At 19.2% G+C, this 26,387-nt stretch overlaps 1 protein-coding gene across 10 annotated transcripts; it reads left to right on the top strand.

Moving 5' to 3' along the window:
- Positions 1-661: 661 nt before the first annotated feature.
- Orct (Organic cation transporter) lies at positions 662-26,305 on the top strand. Of its 10 annotated transcripts, none has more exons than XM_086909519.1 (11): positions 662-879; positions 6,163-6,261; positions 21,667-22,379; positions 22,528-22,807; positions 22,972-23,230; positions 23,342-23,510; positions 23,601-23,834; positions 23,922-24,136; positions 25,144-25,325; positions 25,394-25,530; positions 25,601-26,305. In XM_086909519.1, the coding sequence occupies exons 3-11, from the start codon at positions 22,237-22,239 to the stop codon at positions 25,713-25,715; spliced, it is 1,734 nt and encodes a 577-aa protein (XP_086765645.1). In that variant the 5' UTR covers positions 662-879; positions 6,163-6,261; positions 21,667-22,236; the 3' UTR covers positions 25,716-26,305. The 10 variants fall into 10 exon arrangements, with proteins under 10 accessions (XP_086765645.1, XP_086765667.1, XP_086765625.1 ...); XM_086909541.1 differs by lacking the exon at positions 6,163-6,261 and having other exon boundaries at positions 662-1,080; positions 21,667-21,841; positions 22,086-22,379; XM_086909499.1 differs by having other exon boundaries at positions 662-1,080.
- Positions 26,306-26,387: the final 82 nt, after the last annotated feature.

The following is a 26,387-nucleotide window of genomic DNA, read 5'->3' as shown; positions in this document are numbered from 1 at the left end:
AATATCATATAATAGAGACTGAGAACTTTCTATATCGATCTGTGAAAAAATTTTTCAATAGTAACATATAAGATATAACATAATAATATATTATTATATCATGATTGATATCATAAAGACATTTTTGATGTTATTGATATTGAAACATTTTTAGATGTTTTTTGATATATAACAGTATATTTAGAACTATATGAAATATTCATATAACATGCATATCATATTCATTTTATAATAATTTTTTTTATTGTAAAATCTATTATTATATAAAATAATTATATATAATAATTATTGCATTTAAATTTATTATTGAAATATTGAATTTTTTTAAAATTCATTCATAATTTATATTCATTGCATAATAGAGTACTTACTCATATTAAAAACAAGTTATTTTTCCGAACCAAACAAATAGAATCGTTTTATTAATTTATCAGTAATTTTCATAATGAAAAAAATATTTTTTCCAAAATTTATATCAACAATTTCATGTTTTTTTATAGTAACAAAATACAATATATGTATTAAAAATATATTTTCGTTTCAATGAAAAGTAATGTGAATACGAAATTACAAATATGCTCAACATGTCCTTGATGGCATCTGGTTCATACCTACTATAGATAGGTATACACGACCTGGAAATTATGAAGCTTCATTTTATTATCAGTTAAGCTCGTGCGAACATTCAAACGGTACGGACCGTGATTTGAACGGACGAAACTCTCTTTTGCGAGACATGGAGGATTCTGTCCCATGGAATAAACGAGATTTTTTACCTTCGATATTTTTTAAAATTTTATGGAAAATTGAATATTTATAGTCCGTGAACAACGATACATTTGAATATATTTTTTGATCGATAATATACACTAATATATTGTTAGTATATCGTTAGTAAATATTGTTAGTCCGAAATTTAAACTTGCTCTTGTGTTAATTAAATGATTAATTGTATTTGTGAAATTTTTTATATTTGTACTTTTTTATGTTTGAAATAATATAGTTTTATGTGTATGATTATTTTTTTGTGCATGATTATTGATCGTGGGACATTTTAATTTCGTCGGATCAAAAATTTAAGTAAGTTTTTTTTTAGATTATTTTTTATTATATTTAGATTACTTTTTATTACATTTTATATACATGTATATGTATTATGTATACTATATATTATATTATTTTTCTAAAAAAATTTTAAATATTATATTTTAAATATTAATTTTAAATATTATAATTCAAATAAGGAATCATATGTTATTTCAAAAAATTTTATTGCATTTGAAAATAATCGTATAATTTTAATCTTCATGGTTAATATTTTTAATTATTTTTTTTTTATATTTATATATTATTAATGTATAACTATTATTTATAAATTACGATTAATAAGTGATAAATATCAGTAGACAAAAAATAATTTTATATATAAAAATAAATCAGAAAAAAGGAATAATATTTTTTTATTTGAAACTTCTTTTAAAAAAATTGAATTTAAAAATTAGTTAAATACAGAATACATAACTAATTTTGGGTATAAATAAATTAAATTTAAATAAAAGACAATTCAATAATCAAAAATAAATGAAAAATATATAATAAATATATTTATTTCAAGATTCAGGAAATTAAATTTGAAAATTTGTGTATAAGTACTCTACTATTCTAAATAGAATTATTTAATTTTAATTTTATTATTCATTATTATTATTTTTAAAAACAAGAATATAAACAAAAAAATTTTATTCTACATTTTTTATTTATTTATTTATTTTTTGTATATAGATTGATTTTCTAATTTTCAGTTACAAATTATTTTCCTATTTTTTATTTATATAATTTTTTATAATTATTATAAAATATAATTATTTAAGAAGTTTTTAAATTTTCAAAAATAAAGTTTTGGACAAAAAAATCTTATTCTTTTATTTTTATACGTAAAATCACTTTCTGTTCGTTATATACAGTAAATACTATATTACATTATTTATCTATTTATATTGTATATACATTTATAAACAAAAGCATATATCAGTTATTGATTCTTTTTATAACTCGTTACAATTCTGTTGTCGCATAACTCGACTGTGTGGTCCCATTTAGAGTATGTACTGTTAATGTGAGACGATGACGCGTTTGTTACCAGTCAATGCCAATCATTTCGAATAGAGTTAGTTCTACGTTAAAGCATTATATCTATATCAGTGCGAAAATTACATCTATAAATTGATATGAGAATAGTTAAATGCGCTAATTTACGAAAAAAAAAAAGATATATATTTATTATATTTATAATGATATCGATACAATTTTATGTAATGATGTTAGATTCCGTATTTATATCGATAGTAAAAGTAAAGATTTTTCAATCAATGCTTATTAAAATATTCGATTGCATTTCGATACTAACAATAAATGCTTTTACATATATTCTATATACTATTTATTAATAAAATAATTTTTAAGAAAATAATAAAAATAGATCATTATTCTCAATGTATATTGAAAATGTATTGAATATATTATGTAGTATGTATTAGTATGCATTAAATATATTAAATATATTGTGCTCATATGCTTAATATGTTTGTGTTAATATTTTTTAAAATACAAGTATTAAAATACAAATAAATATTTTCATGGGGATCGAAATATATGGATTATATAAATATATGGATAATACAAATGTATATTAATTTCAATATAGAGACACGTGTATTAACATATTCATATTTTATTATGTATAATTTACGAATTATAACACAAATATATTATAAGTACAAATATATTATACAATATAAAACAAATGGGATTACGTGTGATTTAATACTAAAAATTTTTTGTTCTATATAGAATTTATATATATATATTATAAAGTCTAAAGATAAAATGAATATTAGTTAAATGATACAAAAATCAATATTATTATTATTGTTATTATTATTCACATTAAATATATGTTGTAATGTGTCGTTAAAAATATTGTCTTTTTGTTTAAGATTAATATATTTTTTATTTATGTTTATTACATAAAATATCAAACAATTCTAATTTAAATGTAATCATCCATTTCTTTCAATATTATTAAACGATATCATCTATATAAATCAATAATCAATTTTATGTAAACATGACACTCAATCAAAAGTCAAGTAAATATAATATATAATATCGCATTACAATAAATTAAATTTATGTTTGATTATAGTAAATAATATGATTTTTATCACAGAAAATGTAAAATGCATATATATATATATAAATTGTTGTGTTGAGATATAGTATAAATTATTACATTCATTAATATTACGATTAATATCGCAATGAGAATTTTAACGATTAAGATTTGGTATTATAAATATTTTATATTTATAAATATTTTAATTTTTTATTAAATTAATTTCATGATCTTATATTATTGTTGAATTATATGAAAGATATGATATATGTACTATAAAAATTTACAAATTTAAAATTATTTGTGAAAAAAATTTTTTTTAAATAATTAAAAAATAAAATATAATAAATAACATAATAAATAACATAATAATAAATAAAGTTTAAAGAGCATTCTAATTACATATTATATGTATTATAGATTATATGTATTATAGATCAAATTATCAGATATTCAATAATTTATAAATTGTATGAGCTGCCATCTTTCGATAGCTTTATAAAGCAGTCAGTATTATAGGGTTTTCGACCTATCTTTTTTTCGCTCGTATGTACTTTTGACGTTTTACTGTGTGTTGTAAATCTTCCTCATCTTCAATTTGTTGGGAAATTTAACGATTCTATGACAGAGACAGACAGGTATAAAAGTTCAATCTATATTTTGCATGCAATAGAAATCACAAATTGTTTCATTTGTCGTGAAACCTGTCAAGTTTTATTGATTAACTGTATACACTTAGCCGGCCGGCGAATAGTCGATGCCGCATCGGTCAATTCAATAACCAATAAAATGATCATATGAATAATCATTTTCGTAATTGTCAATCATAATGTGAGGTCCAAGTTCATACGTTAAACATGCTAGGAAGTAATATTAACATAGCAATTCTATATAAAAAAAATATTAATATCATTGATTATTTATCTGAAAAAATTTGGGTCATTGACATACTACTTATATGCAAGATTGTAGCTTAGAAAATTTGAGAATGCGCATGCTTATAATACAAAATATACGCGGGAAAATATTTCAGATAATAAAAACATTTGATGAGAATATTTCAGAATAATAAATATAAAAATATTTTATTGAATTAATTATAAGCATATTATATTTATATCGAATCATAAAGGATATGTTTGCAAAAATATCTTATTAAATATTTTAAATATCAACAATAAATCTTTTATTTTTTAATTAATGTCCATAGGTTTTACCTATATTTTTTAAATATTTTTTGAATGTATTTAATAATATGGACAAGAAGTTATGAAATGGAATTCAATTGTGAAAATATATTTTGATACAGTGATATTCTGATTAGAAAGTGCATTTAAAAAATTGTAAATATTATTGATTTTAAATATTATTGATCAGTAAATACATTGATTATAAGTTTATGAGTTTTGAAAAAGTTATGTTATGTTATTATTTTTGAAAATGATTAAAAGACTTAAAACTAATTATTTTAAATCTTTAAAAATTCTATTTGAAATGAAATATATATAATAAATATATATATAAGGAATATATATAATAAATATTGTTGGAAAATTTAAAATTGCTTATTTTAAATACTGTTTATTTTGAATCTTAATTTGAATAATAATTCTATTTAAAATGGAATATATTTAAGTATTATATATATATATATATATATATATATATATATATATATATATATATATGCATACATACATATAATATCTTCATTCAGATGGCGTGATACATTATTATATTAATCGCATGACGACTGATATTGCCAACATTCAGTAAAATATTTTTAGGTTTTTTCAATTATTATATAATTTTAAACAAACTATGCTGATTATTATAATAATTTATTAAATTTAATTTATTTTATTTTATGAATAAATGACATAAAAATGAAAGCTTACATATTAATAAAAAATATAGTAATCTACAATCTTAAAAATAATATATTACATTATAAAATAATTATAATTAATAAATATTATAATATTAATATATATATAAATATAATTAAAATATTAGCAAAAAAATTAAAGAATGGAATTTTAGAAAAGAATGTTGAATGATTTTCTGTTTTTATTTTTTATTATTGCAGTTTGTTGCATTAATAAAATGTTACATGAATAATAATAAATAATAATTTATACATTTATATTTGTGATTTAAATCATGATTAATGCTTCGATATTCGCATGAACTACTTATCTTAGAATTGTAAATGTAATACAAAAAAATAAAATATTATAATACAAATAATAGTATAAAAAATATAAAAAATAATATATTTCTTTTTTTTAATTAAAAATATTATTATTTTTTATTAAAATATTATTGATATTGCATATTATTGATATTGCAAATCAATATACATTTTTTAGTTTAGTATTATTTATTTATCTTATGAAAGTTATGTAATCGTAGTCATTGTAAATCGTAAGTAAGTTAAGGATAATATAGTACAATATATATTTTATATATTTCATTAATAAAATAATATCATTAACAAATAAATTCATAATTAATATTTTATTACACATTCTTTGTTTTTAAGATGATCATAAGATATAAAGGAGATTGAAAAATTATATTCATTATAAAAATATTTTTTGCATATTAAATTAAAAAATTAAATTATTTTTCTTTTATTTAAAATTATTTTTTATAATAAAAATCTCTTATTTAATTTTTCAATAACTGTTTTCATAATTTTTTATTTTTCATCATAATTTTATTTTTTTACAATTTTTTTCAAACAATATAAAAAAAAGTTAAAAATCAAAATTAAAAACTATCCAAATTAATTCTACAAAATTTGTCGTTAATAATTATATCGTTAATAAAACGATTTTAATATTTAATTATGAATTACATTATTATTTAATCAAATAGATAATTCGGTTAGTTAGTTTCCCGCTAAATCCCGAAGTTTGTGCTTGCATTTCTGTTAATTTCCTCAGATGGGGATGTAAACGGGTTTTTTGTTTTCCTTGCAGGTGTAGTTCATAAGAACGCCCTTGCAAGGACAACGGCCTTCCCAAGTCTTTAGACCTTTTGGGGCAAACATTTAAAAAGAAGTAAATAGATAAGAGAAGGCAAGTTAATACAATGAATTATATCGAGAGAACCAGTCTTCTGCTTCTTGTCTTTTTCTATATTCTTATCTTCTTTCCTTATCGTATCACTCATTTTTCTTTCCTTTCATTTACCTCCTTCCAAAGTTCAAAGCTTCCCTTCTCTTTTTTCCTTCTCTTTGGCTCGCAGGGAACCAGTCGCGATTTTTCACGCGATGGGAACTAGAAACCGCTCCCTACTATAAATAGCCTTCGAGTTCGCTCTCGAGCTCTGCTCTCTCGGCCTCCAACGGCGATGGGAGTAGCTAAAAGGGGGTAGCCTTCCATGGGCGCCGACACACTGACGTTTCAGTATTATTTTTTTATCATATTCTAATTTTAACTTCTGTTGTATAGCAAGAATATTATATTTCTTCTTTTTTTAATGATTCATAAACACGATCTTGTGTTATAATTTTTCCAAAATAATTTAAAATGATACAAATTATATTTTTTTTACTTTTTTATTTTTTTATTATTTTCTCTTAGTTTTTATTAGTATCAATTAGCAAAGAATATAATTATTGCTTGTACATAATTATTAAAGTAGTTTAATAAATAATGAAAAATTGTTATTTTTCATTCTTGTTTTTTAATTATTTCATAGAAAAAAAAAATTAAAATTGAATTAATCAAAAAAGGAACAGGTATGTTTTTTTATTTAATTTACTTATATTAATAAATAAACTATTTATATTATTTATATTAATAATATTCATAATTTAATATTATTATTAAAATTTTTCAAAAATATCAATTTTTGTAAAATTGTAATTTTGATAAATAAGAAATATATACTTAAATATAACTTAGCTGCATTTGTATTTTTTAAAAAATATATCGTTTGGAACAAATAATTATTTTAGAAATTATTCATTTTCATGATGGATATGCATAACTGTAAATTATGAATATTCGAAGAGAATATTTATGCATATGGATCTTTGAATCACTTGTGAAAAAAAAGTATGATTACAATGATCTCTTATAAAATTGCAGTAAAATTGACAAAATAAATGATCAATTGATAATAAATAAACTTCTATCTAATAATGATTTTTTTAATTTTTTTTATACTTTTTCTTTTTTCATAATCTATATCTAATATAAAGATTAAAAATTTTTTTGGAAATTTATTTAATTAAATTAAAATATAAAATATATATAAATTAAAAAAAAATTATAAATTCTAAAAATAGAATAAGATGATTAATGAATTTTAGTAATTTTTAATTTTCTTAAATCTCAATAAAATTCTATCGGCGCCCATGGAAGTCATGACTTTATGTGAAGGACAAAGAGATAGAGGGGATGTGCATTGGAATTTTTATGGAAGTAAAAAAAGTAAAAAGAAAAACTTTATGTCTGGCATTAATCGAAGAAGCAAGTGATGAATGCAAAGAATAGACATGTTAAAATGAATAATTTAAAAAGAATGTTGATCAATTTCAAAAAAAAAAATACTGTTTTTTAAAATTAATTATCAAGTATTTGATGAAACCAATATGAAAAATTATATAAATTTTTAATGTGAAATGAAGTGATAAAAAATTCGAAACATTAAATAGAAAGTATAGAATATAATAATATATATAGAATATAATAATATAATAATATAGAATAAGTATAGAAAGTAATATATCTGTTAGTTAAACATGAAATGAAAAGAAATGTCGAATATGAAATGAAATAATAAACATGAGTTAAGAAATTAATATTTTTATAGTTATAAATATTATTTATAATTATAAATATAATAGTTTTATACTTCTTAAAATAAAAAAAATTTTTATAATTATAAATAATTTTCATTTTAAAAAATCTCATTTACTTATTATATATTATATGTTTCAAGTACTATATAAATGAATTAAAAATATATAATCATTTTTTTTTGTGATTACAAAAAATCTTTTATATATCTTTTTTCTATTCAGAGAATATTGATTTAGTAAATTATTGTTAAAATGAAGTACTTATATATTTATTAACTTATTAACTTATATTTATTAACTATATTATTAAAATTACTTATAATATAATCTAATTTTTTTTCGATCATTATTTTGATATTGAATTGGTGTAAAAGTATCTGATTTATAAGTGGAAATAAATTAATTTATTATAATCCACCGATATATTCAATTTTAAATTTTGTATAAATATTGTAAAAATATTATATAATCTATTAATAATACTAATCTAATCTAAATACCAAACACTAAATATTAATTTATTGAGTTTATATTTTATATTTTTCGAAACAAGAATTTATCTATATTCATAATTTTATTATTTATTTTTATTATTAGATATTTTCTTGAAATAGTTTGAAATTCGAAAAAAATGAATTATTTGCTGATACATGCATTCGTTCACACTATTTCGATTATTAGTATAAGAATTGTTTTTATATTGCTTAGAAAAATTATTGCAATTATATTTTCTTTAAATTAATCAACTATGACTAAAAATATTAATTGTCTTATTTTTTTATACTGTAATAACTTAATTTACCTTGATTATCTAAGCTGTGAAAAGAATAGAATATTTGGCACAAATATAGAATATAGAAGAATATAATAAATATATAATGTAAATAAAATGTAAATAAAAATGTAGTTAAATATAGATAAATATAGATTAAATTAAATGTTAAACAAACAGTTTTCCCATGAATCTAATATTTTAATTGCCAAGCTTATGATAAAAAAATCAATTAAGAAAAATTCTCTTTAAATTTTATACTCTTCAAGATTATTATTTTCCATTATTTTCCATAATATTTACATATCTATCAAAATTCTTACTTACAAAATTCCATATAATATTCCATTATATAAATTTATTCATAAAATCGCTCAATATAACGATATAAACAAATAGCTATGTATGCAAATAATATTGATGATTAACGAAAAGTCTCGAAGAGTTTTTTGTATATACAATACAATATATACAATTATGTTATAAATTGATATATGAGATAATCGAATGATAGAAAAAAAATATCAAAGATTATATTAAAATTCATCAATTTTAAATTGTAAATATACCTTGTATTATCGCTATTACCGTATTCATTTAAATTGTAAACAAACGATTAAAAAAATCTGATTTATATGCTTTTTATCTATTTTTATCTATCTTTATAGAATGATTTTTTAATGTTTTGAGTATGAATAATTAAATATCATATTTTAATAACAAATATATATTATGTAATATTCAATTGCTAAAATTAATTGATGTGAAAATGTATTTTTTGATATACATTTTTTAAAATGAATTTTGTTATTTTTGATTTTTGTTATTAAAAATTTTATTTTATTTTTAATAAAAAGTTTTACCATTTAAATTCTTATTATATGTTATATGTAATTTTTAATTTATAATTTTTAATATTATATATAATTATATAATATATTATAATTTTTTTTAATCAAGTAGAAAATGTTATAATTAAAGAAAAATTAAAACCTTTTATTTACAAATAAAAAATTTACAAACAATAGATTTACATAAAAAGAAAAAAGAAAGAATATAAATGAGTTCATGATTATAAAAAATATTATGCAATCAATATAAAAATTGATAGAGAACTGGTTTTTCAAATTAATTTGCATTCAGTGGAAAATAATATATAAATATCATAACTTTTTCTTAAAGTTTATAAAGCATAAATATAAAAAAACACAAAAAAATGAAACAACTATTTCTTTTGGTTTATTTATTTGTGTTCTAAATAATATATTATGGTAAAAGAAACAAAGAGATTTTAAATGATTTATAATAATTATGGTATATCATATTATAATTTTTAATATCTTTTCTTCAAGCTAATTTAAATATTTAAATAATATATTGAAATGAATAAATTTAAATTGTTTAATATTAAGTTCATATTAATAAAATGTCAATAGTTGAATATTATTGATTTTTTCAAATAAAAAAAGAATAAATAAAGTAAGTAAAAGAAACATTTCACGATGATTCGTATGTTCAATATAATAATTTCAATTTCATTCCATACTATTATAATTTACAAAGCATTCGAATAACTAATGAATATACCGGTTATAATATGTAAAATATAATTATATCTTAATATAACTTATATAATTATATCTTAATATAACTTCTAAATATCAAATATGAAATGAATTAAAAAAGGATGATAGAAAGGATGAAAGAGAAACGAAAAGATCTAAGATTGTTGATTAAACAAAATATTATTTATAATTTTTGTAATATTATTATTATAATTTTTAATGTTACAAAATAGTAAAGTATCTAAATAATTGCATATTACAATTATGTTCGTCAATTTTTTTTCACAAACGAAAACCTGTTACAATTACTTCTCAATTCTTTTTTGTTCTCATCCTTTAAATAATTTAAAAAAAATAATTAAATTTCTTAATTTTGTCTTTTCTTTTTGCGTTTTAAATAATTTTTTGCAATCGATTTATTTACTTTTTCAATTATGACTTTTTATAATTTTCAAATTTATTTTGCACTATCAATTTCATTTTCCATATTAAAAAAATTCAAAAAATGAATTACTAAAAAACATTCTAAAAAAATATAAAAATATAAATCTAAAAATATATAAAAGATTTAAAAACTGATATTTGATGATATTTATATTATTGAAAATCACATTTAAAATTTTTATAAAACATATATATAAAAAATTAATGTTTTATTAGTTTAATTATTATTATATATATATGTAAATTTTTTTCTTTCAGTTCAAAAAGAAAAATTTTTCAAAAATTTCAAAATAAATTATCCTTATCATATTAATTTATCAAATATTGAAAATATTCAAAAAAAGTCAAAATCAGATTTGAAGATCTATTAGATTTTATAATTAGGTTCTATTTTTCAACAGATCTGATTACATATATTATATACCGATTTATCTCACTTATACCGGACATTTAAAATACATACACACGTTTCGATAATAGTTTTATTAATGGATACATACATACATTGATAGATCATATTTTAACAATTGGGTTTATTATTAGTTAAAAAAAAAATGCTTTAAATAATACCGTTACATAGTGTAAATAATGATTGAAGAAAAAAAAATTTTATTCACATGAACTGGTTAAATTGTAGTTTATGTAATTGATTGGCATAATTATTTAAATAAAGAAATTTATTTTTCTTTTCTTATAATTTACAGTTTTTATCAAATACAAATCAAAATTCCATTATGACTGAACAATTTATCCGAAGAATTATTATAAAACTTTCAATTTGCTTTTTCTATACATATATAATATAATAAATTCTAATTTAAATCTATTGAATAAATATTTTGTATTTGTTCTCGCCTATGCAGGCCAAAATACTTGCATAATTCTATTCCACATACATTCATTTGAATAAATAGATTTGAACAAAATGTAGACAAATCGAAACGTATGTAGCAAGTTAAAATTTTTCGTGAATGAACATTTCTGTTCCACTACGCAACTGAATTGCCGCGGAATGTTGCGAATGTAAACGATCACTTTTTACCTTATCGTTTTAAGCGCGTTGCATACATGCGACACGATCAATTTTCTCGGTTTATATTATCAGCATATCGCAATGTAATTCGTTTGCATCTTCAGAAATGATTTAATTCACATAATTATGTTTATCTAATTATTAATATGCTTATGATTATTAAACTGCAATATTAAACAATTTTTCTTTTTACTTTTTATTCTTTTAATTATTATTTTATTTAATTATTAATTATTAATTAATAATATTAATTAATTATTATGTAAGCTTTGTTAATTTAAAAAAAAAATTATTTATTTAATGAAAGAATAGTTCATTATTTTCATTATTATTGATATTTGTATTGAATTGTATTGAATATATATGTATTGAATTAACATATATTAACATTTTAACGTAACTTCATATAATATAAAATTTCATTTATATGAATAAACAGTTCATATAATCGAAATTCATATAATAGGATTATCAATTATCTCTATTACTTTTAACTTCTCATTTAAATAACTAAAAAATTCAGTTAAGTGAATTCATCATATAATTTTTCAAATTATATAATGTATTAACTTATTATGTTTGTGTTTGTTTTCGTTCGTAGCAGATATTCATATTCATATTTATATTTATTTCAAATTATTAGTCTACTATGTTATGTTATGTTTTCGTACATAGTAAATATTCATATTCATATATAATAATGTAATTATAATAATTCTTATTTTTGAAAATTACAAGAAAGTTTTTATTGAATATTGTGTTTATTAAATCTCCTTACTAAATTTTTATTAAATTTTCTTTTTAATCCCAATTAATTGAAAAAAATTTATTAAAGAAATATTATTTTTATTATAGTTTTCTAAGAGCAATCAATTGGCAATTAATCATATATTTTGCAATGATATTCACATATAGTATATACATTTTATTTTTCAGTTTTTCGAGATTAATGTAATGTCAAATTTTATTTGCATATGCATATACAAAGTATTTCTTTTTTAATAATATTTTTAATAATATAATTTTTTAATAATATAAAAGAAAGTTAATTAACTGCAATTTACATTTTTGTCTACAAATTTGATTTTATGTAAAAAATGGATGCAAAAATAACAATAGTACTGATTCGATAAAATACATTAATAAAATTATTATTTAACAATGAAAAATTTCTTATGTATTTTTTGACTATAAAAATTATTTTTCATATTAATATTCCAAAGAAAGTAATTTTTTCCCAATATTTTTATGAATTTTATTGTATAGCTTGTTTTCTTTATAAAATAAAATTTGAATTTTCGAAAAACTTTATTATAAATTAAAAATGAAATAAAAATTCAAAGCAATATATTTTAATAAAAAAGAATGTTATGATGATAAATCAAAATTGATTTTGCAAAAGAAGGATAATATTATATAATAGAATTGGAAAAAAATTATTTTTTTTATTGTATTTCTTTTATAAAATACTTTTGTAAATATAACAAAAATCGATATTTTATATTCATTTATCTTTTAAATTTAACATGATAGATGTTAGACAATTTTTCAGCTTCAAATTCAATGAAAATATGTAAGAAATTTCTCTATTGTCAAATAATAATATCTTGATAATGTTTTATCATATTTATGCTATTATTTTACTGCACTTATTTAAAATAAATTCATAAACAAAAATTTACAAATAAAAAAAATGTAATTGATTTTATTTTATATTATTAAGAAAGAAATATAATAGATATACATTGATAAAATTTGAATATATTGTAGTCTTGAGAAACATTAAAAAAATATAGGATATGCTATCGCAAAATGTAAAATAATTGTTCTCTCTTTCTAATGGTATATTAAGTAACATAGCCTTCCTCTGGTATAATATAAGCGAGAAAGGATACTAGTTCAAATCATAGGAATTTAGTTAAAGTTCATTTTATTTGAAAATTTCATTTCGATAAAATTCAGATAAATGGAGTTTTAGTATATTTTTTAATAGTAATGATAAATAAATGTTTCTATGAGTTCGAAAAAAATACAAATATGATATTTTTTGAAAAATCTCTTTTTAAATGATATTTATACAACAAGAGATATTTATATAACAATTTATACAATTCATTGTTATAATAATCTGTTTTAAATAATTAAATTTTAAATAATATTATTATTAGTATTATTATTAAACTTTCAACAAAGATAATTCATTTGAGTTATTAACTCATATGAAATATTTATCTAAAAATAATTATTTATTTTGTAATGTCTTACAACATTTGCGTATATGAATAAAATTAATGCTTTCTTGCTGATAGGAAAATTTTGATTCATTTGAAATTTATTTTATAAAGATGTTTTAAGGTCATGAAATATTTTTAAGCTCTAAAATCAATATAATAGATTAAGTAATTGTAGTAGATAGACGTAACATAAGAATTTATAAGAAAACACAAAAAGACAATTTTTATTTTATTATATATTCCTTTACATTATTTCAATTTAAAGTATAAATCCTAAAAAAAATATTTTCTATACTTTTGAAATAAATATTGTAAGATTGTAAATGAATGTAAATATTAGTACATGATTTACTTCTATTCAATTTTTAAATTAAAAATTTAGGAATATCTTTTAAGATAATAAAATCAAAATTTTAATATAGAGAATTTATAAAAGTGTAAAAAGCATTATAGTATGATTCTATACTTCTAGATCAATGAAAATGAAATATATGCAAAATGATCTTAATCTTAAAATTCAGGATTAAATTTTCTTTTATTATATATTTTATTTATTGCGAGTAAAAATAAAAAAGAAAATTGTATTGCAGTTTAATTGTCGAAAAAAAATATTAAAATATAAAATAAAAATATTAAAATTTTATTAATTTTTGAATTCATTTTATTTATTTATATATAGTTTATAATTTGTTTACATTTTTTGATTATTTGCAAGAAAAATATTTATTGTGATACCCAAAATTTACTATTCTATGTTCTATTTTTCTTTATTTCTTTCTTTCTTTCTTTTTTTTTTATTTTTTTTATTTTTTTTATTTTTTTTTGCTATTTAAATAAATATTTTATATGTATAAAATATTGCAATGCATGCATTAATTTAAATCATGAATTTATGCCAATAATTGATATAAATCTAGAAATAATAAAATAAAATTGTTTCAGTTTCGTATTATTCTTCGTAATATTCTTTATACATATAAATTATATATATAAATTCATGTAAATCAATTTTCAGCAAATATTTCGAAAAATATAAAGACAATAAACTTTATAATATTTATATAAAATTCAAATTAGAAATTATTCTACAAGGTTATCTATTCATGAGAAATATTGATTCAAAGATACAAATGTTGGTATATAAAAATATTATTTTATTAAATTATATATAACTATATAACTATATAATTATAACTATATAATTACGATACATAAAGCGAAACAGAGACGAAGCATGATATAATGAGGATAAAAATATTTTTATCTATCTCCATTTCATATCTATTTAATGCAAACTTCAATTGCTTTCAATTTCAATGCTTATAATTTAATAAATATCAATCGATATTCTTGTATAATAATTTTTGTATTTATTTTTCTAAGTTTACTTTTTTTTTTATTATTTCTTAAATGTTAATTTTTTTCGTCTCTAAAATTCTTTTAAACGTTTAACGAATATAATTAATATTCTATATATTATAGTAAATTAATTTATATCTAATATATATGTTTCTTTTTTGCAAATAAAGATCAATTTATAATTCTTCAAAATTACTTATTTTTATTGTATAATTTTATTGTATATTGTTTATTGTATAACATTGATATAAATCAAAATTTGCAATTTTTGAGTTATTATTATTGCTTATAATTTTTAATAAAAAAATTTTATTAATAAATTCTCAAATCATAAACTTCCAATTTAACGTCATTTTAATATGACATTCTTTCACATTCGTATAATAATTCAAATAATTCGAATTTGTTTTCTTTAAAATCGTAATTTTTTAGTTATATTTAAATTATATATATATTTTTGAGTTAGAAATTAGTTATAATAAGAATATATACACATAATTATGTTTCTATATTATTTTATTTCATATGTTTAATCATTTTAATTTTTTCAGAAAATACTTCAAATTTTTGCATATAGTAGATTAAAAAAATTAATAAATTAAAATTTTTAACTAGATATTTATTAATATGCTATTAAAAAATCGAATTGTTTCTAATTATCTAAAATTATAATGCATATATTATCACAATTCATATACCTATTATATATACTGTAAAGCAAATAAAAAGTTCGTGTAATATTTTTTGTTTATCAATATTACTAACATTGTAATAATATTTTCTATTAGATCAATGTAACTAATGTTAATTAATAATTATTATTAATTACATTAATTGTGATTTGTATATAACAAATTTTAGTTTAGAGCATTTGTTGTTAATTCATAACTTATTCCTAATCCTATTATATATAGTTTTTGAAGAAATGAATTGATATCAAATTAAAAAAATATTTTAAATATCATCTAAATACAATGAGCTATAAAAATTTTCATACACTTTCTTATAAGAAAATTCACTTAATTTAAATTCTGATTTGAAATTGATGAAATTGATGAAAATGTATGAGTTGTAGAGAATATAATAGAGAATATAATAGAGATTATAGATGCATAACAATTTTTTTGTTAATAGTAAATTTTTAAGATTTTTAATATTCTTTTTTTAGCGAAGTATCACTTGAAGAAAGAGAAAGCAACACTTAAAATTTTAATTTTAAACGAAATATTCAAAATTTAGTCTTATCACTCAATTACAAAAAAAATTCTCAAGCAGAATTAGAATTTTTGAGTGAATTTTCTTATAAAATATTATGATATATTAAAATTTTTGTTTCTGTTTAATATTTCAATAATTTCTAAAACATTTTTTTTAATTTAATATGAATTTTTTTATAAAATATCATACTAAAAGTTTTGTTCCTCACTGTATTTAATATCTCAATAATTTCTAAAACATTTTTTTTAATTTAAAAAAAACATCATATATATATATATGGACCGCAAGTGATATAAAATTTAAATTAATAATATAGAACTATTAGTTATATGATCTAATAAAAAAATTGTTAATATTAAAAAATAAAAAATTTCTCTTTCTTTGTGGATTTATTATATATATACATTACATATAATATAAGTATTAAGATAACAGATATGAAATATGAAAGATTTTCTGCAAAATAAAATGCAAAAAAAAACAGTGGGTTTTTATTACATCAATGATCTCAACATGTTCTTCACACAAACGATTTCCGTTCGTTCCATTCTTACGTCCGAATTAAGCACGGTCACGCGATTGGACAAGAAGCAACAGGTTTAATGATTCCTCATTAAGATTAAATTCAAAAAGACGATTGATTTAAAAAATTATAAATAAGAATCTTTGGTAAAAAAATTTAGATATTTAATAATCAGAAATAAATTTTTTTAATAAATTATAAAGAAATTTAAAATGAAAAACAAGCATTTTTAAATATTAATGAAATATAATTTTTTTGATACTATGGATGAATTAAAAGGAAGCAAAAAAAGTATAAAGTGTATATTTTTAATTCGAAAATTTAAAGTATTCATAATGAATTTAAAAATATCAGGAAAATCAGGAATCAGATATAAAATCTGTTATAATTAAAAAAAAAAAAAAATTGAAAAGATATTTTTTTAAAGAAAATAATAAAATATCAACAATTAAATTTTTTTTATTTATTTCATGATTAAAATAGATCAATATTCAAATAATTATTTGAATTAAATAATCGTAACGGTTTTGAAAGGCAGATAAAAATCCCAAAGGATGGTAATCGCGATTGATCATAAAAGAAAATCGAAGATATGAAGGGTAGGTTCGATTATTAAATGATGGTGGTTGCGGCGCCACTGTTATACCTCCGAGAGTCATACTATTTACTTGAGTTCCTGTGTATCATCGGCCAAAGCGCCGTCAGTCGTCATTCGGCTTTAGTGCGTGCAAGATTGTTTTATATTTTGTTGAATTTTTGTTCGTTAATCTGCTGAATTTTTCTAACAAATGTGTGAATTTTTCTAATAACTTTCAATATAAGTGAATACATTATGGAGTATGAAACACGTACGATTCTTTTAATTATCGAAATGTAATTAGAATATTTAATACCCATATATATTTGTGACCCATAAAACCATGTTATAGAATGTATAGTATAAATGTATACATTATATATGATCATTAATGCTTCCTTGAAATTTTATAAACGAAAATAGTTAGAAAAATATAATATAGAATAAAAAAAATATAGTAAAAAATAGAATATAGTTTTTAATTTAAAAAGGAACTTATTTTGTAATGATTTTACAAAAAATATAAAATTTGAATAATAATTATATAATATAATGAAAATATTTTAAAAAAAATTTTTATAAAGATTTTGATATATTAAGAAGTAATTAATGAAGTCATATAATTTTGTATTTATTTATATATATTTTATTACATACATTTATTAAATACATTTTATTATTATTATTAAATACATACATTTAGGATGGAATAAATGATAAGAGATGAAATTCATATCATTAATGAAAAGTTTCATGAATAGCTTCATATTACTTTGTATTTTTTTTGAAAAAAACTATTAATTATTCAATTATTCATTAATTTAAGTTATAAAATTTAAGTTAATTTAAAAAAATTTTCAATTAAAAATTTAATTTAAATCAAAATAATTATATTGTAGATGCTTAATTATAGAACCTATAAAACTGCATTATAGAATTTTTTAAATAAAAAATGATTTGATAATTATATGAAAAGTTTTAGTTTAATGTAATATATGTTTGATTTATATTTCATTGAATAAATGTAAATAACAGATAACTATTTTTTAAAATGTGACAACATATATATAAAATATTTTCATTGGGAAATTTAAATAATATTGCACATGTTCATATCTATCATAAATTCATATTATATTTACTCATTAATATAAATATTTAAATTTTTTACTATATATCTAATCTCTTTTATGTAAAATTTATTGATTTTCAATTTTATATTTTCTTGCAGTTTTAATGCAAAACAAAAATATATGGTAAATATATAATAAATGGTATAACAAATATTTTGGAAATATTTTTTTAATTGGATCTATGAAATAAAAATCAAGTTGAATTTTAAATTCATAAAAAACTTCTCTAATCAATCTCGATGGAAATTATTTTTTTTATGAATATAATATAAAATATATTTTTTTTAATATTCGCTTGTTATTGCAATTGTTAGCCAATTAATTTTTTTTAAAGACTTATTATTCATAAGCATTGATACATATTTATAAAACTTATTTTAAAAGATATATAATAATGTAATTTTATTGTTGTAAAAAATAATGTATAAAAATTAAACTTGTTATTATAAAACATATAATATATTAGTTATTAAAAATTCAAGATAATTTACAAATTATCTTTTTAAATAAATTATAAAATTTTGTATTTTAGCAAATTCATTACTTACATACAATATAATAAAAAAATAATAAATAATAAATTAATAAAAATAACAATATATAAAATTACAAATTTTTTATTTTTTCAAAATATTTTTTAAAAATAATTCAACATAATATATATACATCGATTATTTAATTGTTTGAAAGATTTTAAAAATCATTTTGCTTGAATTATATTTAATTATCTTCATTGTAACTTTATTAAATATTAAGATCAGATTAGAATCATTTAATTTCGTTACTAATATAGATGGCAATTGTTGCATACAATGAATCTAATTCAATACAATGAATCTGTACGCACATATCAATAATAACTTTTAGATAAAAAAGAAAGTTCTGTATGTAATCATATGTAATAAAATGTAATAAAATCTGTATGTAATAAAATTAAAATTGGAAGATAAATGATTCCAATCTTAATATCCAATAAAATATAAAAAAACAATTACATATATTACAATACAATTACAATACAAAACAAAATTATTATAATTCAAACAGATTTTTAAGTTTTTTAAAACCTTTAAAATTGGCATAGATAGCATAAATATTATATAAAAAATTTTTTTAAATAATTGACTGATATAAACATTGTATAAAATTTCTAAAATTATTTTAAAAAAAATAAAAAATTTGCAACCTTAGATATCATTATTTATATTTTTATTTTATATTTTTACTAGATTCATTACTTTTTTCTCGCATCTTATATAAAAATATATATTTTACAGGAGAATTTAAAATGAGTTTATAGAAACTTGTCTCAAAAATATGAAAATATCAATTAACTGAGAGAAGATTGAAGATTGAACCTAAGATAATTTCAATTAATATTTTCTTTTAGAACTTTCATTATGGTTTTATTAACGAAAAACAATGAATAATATAATCATGAAATGCATAATCTAATTGACTCACGATGGTAATGTTAGTTGTATTGTACCATTAGCACGAATAAGTCTAAGCAACATATGTTGAAGAAAATATGTTAAATATTATAGTTTATTTGTTGTTCGCGATAATTCAATATAATTTTTATCGATAAAAAATATTTAATATTATTTAACATTAATGTTTTCAGCATATGTTGCTTGAACTTGTTTGTGATCAACGGTATATACTCAACATTATCGTCGCGGTTTGATTAGGTTACACGTTCAGTGATTGGTCAATATTTTTTATTAATAATTCATTAATAAAGTCGTAACGAAAATTTTTGCAAAAGAAAATGTTGTTTGAAATTAATTCTTCAGTTAATGAATGTTCTTACATTTTTGGAACACCCTATATATTTAGCACAGCAAATTTCTTTCACTTCATAAATTCAATTTATTTATTATATAGTATCATATCAATCTATTTTAAAAATCAACTTTTATAAATATTCTTGTCTATCTGATTTGACATATACCTATCTTATATTATTTTTATCCGATAAATTATTCATTATAATCTCAGTATTATATATTTATATATTAAAATCTTAATAATATATTATATATTTTTATAATAAATAGAGATATCTATGTATATATTATCGTAAATGTTTTAGTCAAACTTGTATTCGATAACATTTTGTAATTAAAGTAGATTAGATACAAACATATTAAAACTGAATAAATGAGTATTAAATCTGTTAAATTATTAATGATTCGCATATTTCACATCGCAATACTTCATATCATGTAGTAATTATAAAACATTCTATCTGAACAAGACATTTATATCACTGTGAAGTTAGTCCTGATGATTCATAATATACTTTGCTATTATCGTTAAAATCAACTTTGAGAATGGAAAACTTTTGATGTTATTAAATCGATTTGCATTCCTTCATTTTAAAACAATTACATCTTGTTATCATGATAATTATAGCATCTGTTATATATGTTTTGATCTTAACTTTTGTATTATTTTTTTTTTATATTACAAGTAGAAAATAATCATTTTTAAATTATTAAAAAGTTATAATTAAACAAATTATATAAAACTAATGAATAGTTTATATTATTTATTTCTTTTTTAAAATTATTATTATTTTATTATTATTTACATACAAATATCAACTAAATATAAAATAAATAAAATTCTTATGTTCTTAAGTATCAAACTAATTTTGAACTATATTACTTAATTACTTTTAATTAATATATTATTATATTACTTAATAAATAATTATAAATAATCGACTAATAATATCATATTAAATATTTAAGTTTATATTAGGATTGATTTGGAGAATGAACTTACTGAATTTCTGAATTTCAGTGTGAAAGAGGAAGATCCACGTACATCAATCTGAATCAATACAATCATCAACTCCTAGATTCTTCAGATCATCTGAAACTATTAAAGTCGTTCAGCTCAACATTTGAATGCTTATAGCATTAAATAAAATTAACCTTAAAATATATATACTATTTATCGGTATACTATTTTATCGGTAATAATAAATTTTTATTTTTATTAAATAAAAATGATATAGTATTCACAAACTTTTAACTTGTTATGAATTAAAGATATTTAAGAAAATTAAAACTTTAAATAAAAAAAAAAATAAAAAAATATATGCGAAGTTTTTAAAAAAAATAAAAACTCATTTTTTAAAAGAAGAGATAGAAGAGAAAATAAAAGAAGCTTTTTCAAATTAGAAATTAAATATTTGAATTGATTTATCGAGACAATAGGTCTGAAGATTTCCTTGCGACAAGAAATTATTATTTCCGGCGAAACGGATTCAGCGAGAGAAAAAAATTGCTTTAAAAGCAATTCCTCGAATAGAAAAGCTACGGGGATTTGGAGACGCAAACGGAGAAGAATTAGAAATATCAAAGAAAAATGGCGTATGATGATGTTATACTTCAAATGGGAGAATTTGGCCACTATCAGCGCAGAATTTATTTGTTGCTTTGTTTACCAGCAATATCTTGCGCTTTTCATAAAATCGCTGGTGTCTTTTTGAGCGCGAAAATGAATGCCCGGTGAGAATTAAATCTATCAATTCAAATAGAATATTTTATTTGTATATAATTAATTGTATATAAATAATTAATTAAGTAGTCTATATAATAGATTATATTTTTATATAATAAATTATATTTTTATAAAAATATTAAATTTTCATTCTAGATGTTTGTTACCACATGAAAATTTGGAGAATGCCACATATTTTTTATCTCCATATATGATGAATACGAGTTATCCGTTAGATTACAATCAGCAAGAATTATTACAGTGTTACAGATTGGATATTTTTAATATTTTTAACGAGACAATGATTAATAGACATATCAATACAGATGATTCATTTAACCAAAAACCATTCATTTCAAATAATATTCAAGCACTGCAGCCATGCGAGGCATATGTCTATGATAGAAGCAAATATAAAAGTACCACTACTTCTGAGGTAAATATATACATATTTTTTTTATTAAAAATAATAAATCTAAATTATTATTAAAATTTTAAATCTAAAATTTTTTATACAATTTTCATTTATTAATTATCAATTTAACTAAATAGAATATTATTTTTAAAAATAATAAGAAGCTTTTTTTTTTATTTTTTCAGTGGAATTTAATTTGTGATAAGGCATGGTTAAGAGCTACGGGGGATTCGTTATTCATGGTAGGAGTTATGCTTGGCTCGATGATTTTTGGTGCTTTGTCTGACAAATTTGGACGTAGACCAATTTTTTTCCTGTCTTTAGTTATACAGTTAGTTGGTGGTATACTAGTCGCAATTTCACCCGAGTTTATTTCCTATGTAATCTTCAGGTTAATAGTAGGTTCAACTACTAGTGGAGTTTTTTTGGTGGCCTACGTAATAGGTAAAATTTACAAATCTTTACACTAAATGAATCCCATGCATTCTTTACTGGTATCATTTAATATTATAGTGTTATAATACTGACAATGAGAACGACAACGTTGCCTTTCAGCCTTGGAAATGGTAGGTCCAAGGAAGCGTTTGGTAGCTGGAGTTGGCTGTCAATTATTCTTCACAACTGGATATATTTTAACTGCTGGTTTCGCATATTTTATAACTGATTGGAGAATGCTACAAGTCGCTATCACTGTACCTAGTATTGCATTTCTTTTTTATTGGTGGTAAGACAATATTTCTCATTTAAATTATTAAATAAAATTATATTTTTTTTATTTATTTTTTTAAATATTTTTTTTTCAATTTTATTCAAGGTTCATTCCTGAATCCGCTCGTTGGTTATTAACGAAAGGTCGGATTCAAGAAGCAAAAGATCTTCTTCAACGAGCCTCTTCGGAAAATGGCGTAGAGATGCAAAGTGAAGCTCTAGATACACTTCTTAATAATAATAGTGAAGAAAGTGCACCAGATTTTAAGAAACCATCATTATTTGATCTTTTTCGTTATCCAAATTTAAGACGAAAAAGTATTCTGCTATTCTTTAATTGGTAATTTTTATTTCAATTCTCTTTGCAGTTTTCATAATTATTCTTATCATATTTATTCATAAAGAAAATTATTTTTTTTATTTTTAGGCTTGTAAATAGTGGTACATATTATGGACTATCTTGGCATGTGTCTAATCTTGGTGGCAATGATTACGTTAATTTTGTTATTTCCGGACTTGTTGAAATACCTGCGTATACGTTTTTAATTTTCACATTAAACCGTTGGGGTAGAAAAATCATCTTATGTGGTTGTATGCTAATATCTGGACTTTCACTACTTGGTATTTTGCTTGTACCTGTTGGTTAGTAAAAAAAAATTATATTTTTATTATTTTTGTTTTTGATAAATATTATTGAAATAGTTATGTAGAAAAAATTTGTAGAATATTTTTTGTTTTTCTGGAAAAAACCGGCAATTTTCTTCTATTGAATCATAATAACTGATAATGTTGATTAAATTTCACAAATTTTAATTCAAATTTCAGAACTATATAATATGATATAATATTTTTCATTTATATACATTAAAATATATATTAATTTTAATAAAAACTTATTGTTCATGCAAACCTAACAAGTCTAAAAATCTTTTAAAAGGGCAAAGAATTAATCAATCAAAAAAGAATAATTCAAACATAGATAAAAAAAATACATAAAAGATAATGAATATAATTTTTGATTCACTTTTTCCATACAAAACTATTCAACATGATTTTGCACTGATTGATAAAAGAAATACTATTTGAATATTCAATGAATAACTTAATATCAACAAAAAAAGTGTATAAATTTTATGAATCAATTTTATAAAATTTTATGAATTTTTATGAAACATGTAGAAACTTGATATAAAAATTATTCTATATTATTTTTATTGGATGATTGAAAATCTAGATTTTATCAATATGATAATATTTGATGATGAATCATGAGTTTATGAATATAATTTCATAATTGAATATAAACCTATGAATAAAGAAGAAGATATAATAAAAATATAATAATGAATATATATAATAAAAATAATAATAAATCTATTTATAGGAAACAATGGGAAATAACAAAAATATTTTGAAGGAAAAACTTAAATATTGTTTTAAACAATGAAATTAAATAATATTAGATTATGTAAATATGTGTTAAAGAAGAATATATTGAAAAAAAAATAATATAAATTTAAATAAAAATTCAAATAAATAATTTTTTTATAAATTTCTTTACAATCTTTATATTTATGTCTCATACATTATTGCATGTATTAATAATAAAATTATCATTGATTATATTATTAATTTATGAATATTTTCAGATTCTCAATGGCTCATAGTATGTTTAGCAATGATCGGTAAGCTCACGATTACATCATCGTATGGCGCTATTTATGTTTTTACTGCTGAACAGTTTCCTACGGTTATTCGAAATGTTGGTCTTGGAGCAAGTTCAACTTTTGCACGAATTGGTGGTGTAATTGCTCCATATGTCATTCACTTGGTAATTTATAATTTTGATTTTCTAATTATTTTGAATATATTCATCAATTAACAATTATATTGTTACAGTCTGAAATCTGGATGCCTTTACCATTTGTTATTTTCGGATCGTGCGTACTTTTTGGTGGAGCGATGTCATTACTCCTTCCAGAAACATTAAATAAAAAACTTCCAGAATCTATACAAGATGGTGAATTATTCGGAATGTATGTGAATATATAACTTTTTGTTCTGATTTTATAAAACTAATAATTTATATAACTTACATAATTTTAGGAAATCGAAGAAAATAAAAAAGCAACAATTAGATATAGAACAACTAAATGAAATTGATGTAATAAAACCATTAAAACTGCAAGAAAATGGAATTCATGAAAAGCAAATTGGATGACATTAAATTATAAAAAAAATACCAATTATGCTCAAAGTATTTTCGTCTAATTATATTTCAATCTAAACTGTATACATTAAGCATCTAGAAACACAACATATACAACTTTATGTATACAATGTGATCATTTATGTATAATGTGAAAGATAATATGAAAGATTGAAATATTGAAAACAAAAAAAAAACAAAAAATCACATTGATTTTTCATATTGTATTAATATTAATATTAATTATAATAATATAAACTGCTTTTAATCAATCAAAATACGTAATATGAAATTAAAGAACAATAAAAATCTTATTACTTAAGACTTTTAACTTTAATAACAAAAGTAAATAGAAATGAAAAATATAATGAAAATAAAAAACTAATTTTTAGCTTCTGTACATATTTACAATATAAATATAAAATTGTAATTTAATAGCACATATAAATTCTGCCAGCAAACATATCATTTACTTTAATTTCTAAATAATGTTTATATATTAAGTGATTTTGAAATATATTTCTACAATTTATTTGAAAATCTTATGTGAATTATATTTCTGCATAAAGATTAAAAAAAATATATATATATAAAAATTTCAATATTTTAATAATCCTTTATTTTATTATTAATATATAATGTAGTATTGTCTTTCTATTTAAATAGTTTCAATATATTAAGAAT

This window comes from Apis florea, unplaced genomic scaffold (assembly GCF_048593485.1).
Source record: "Apis florea isolate Af1SG1 unplaced genomic scaffold, ASM4859348v1 contig_1789_pilon, whole genome shotgun sequence".
NCBI classification, from domain to species: domain Eukaryota; kingdom Metazoa; phylum Arthropoda; class Insecta; order Hymenoptera; family Apidae; genus Apis; species Apis florea.
The sequence above is the reverse complement of the archived record's forward strand: the minus strand, read 5'-3'. Positions and strand labels throughout refer to the sequence as shown.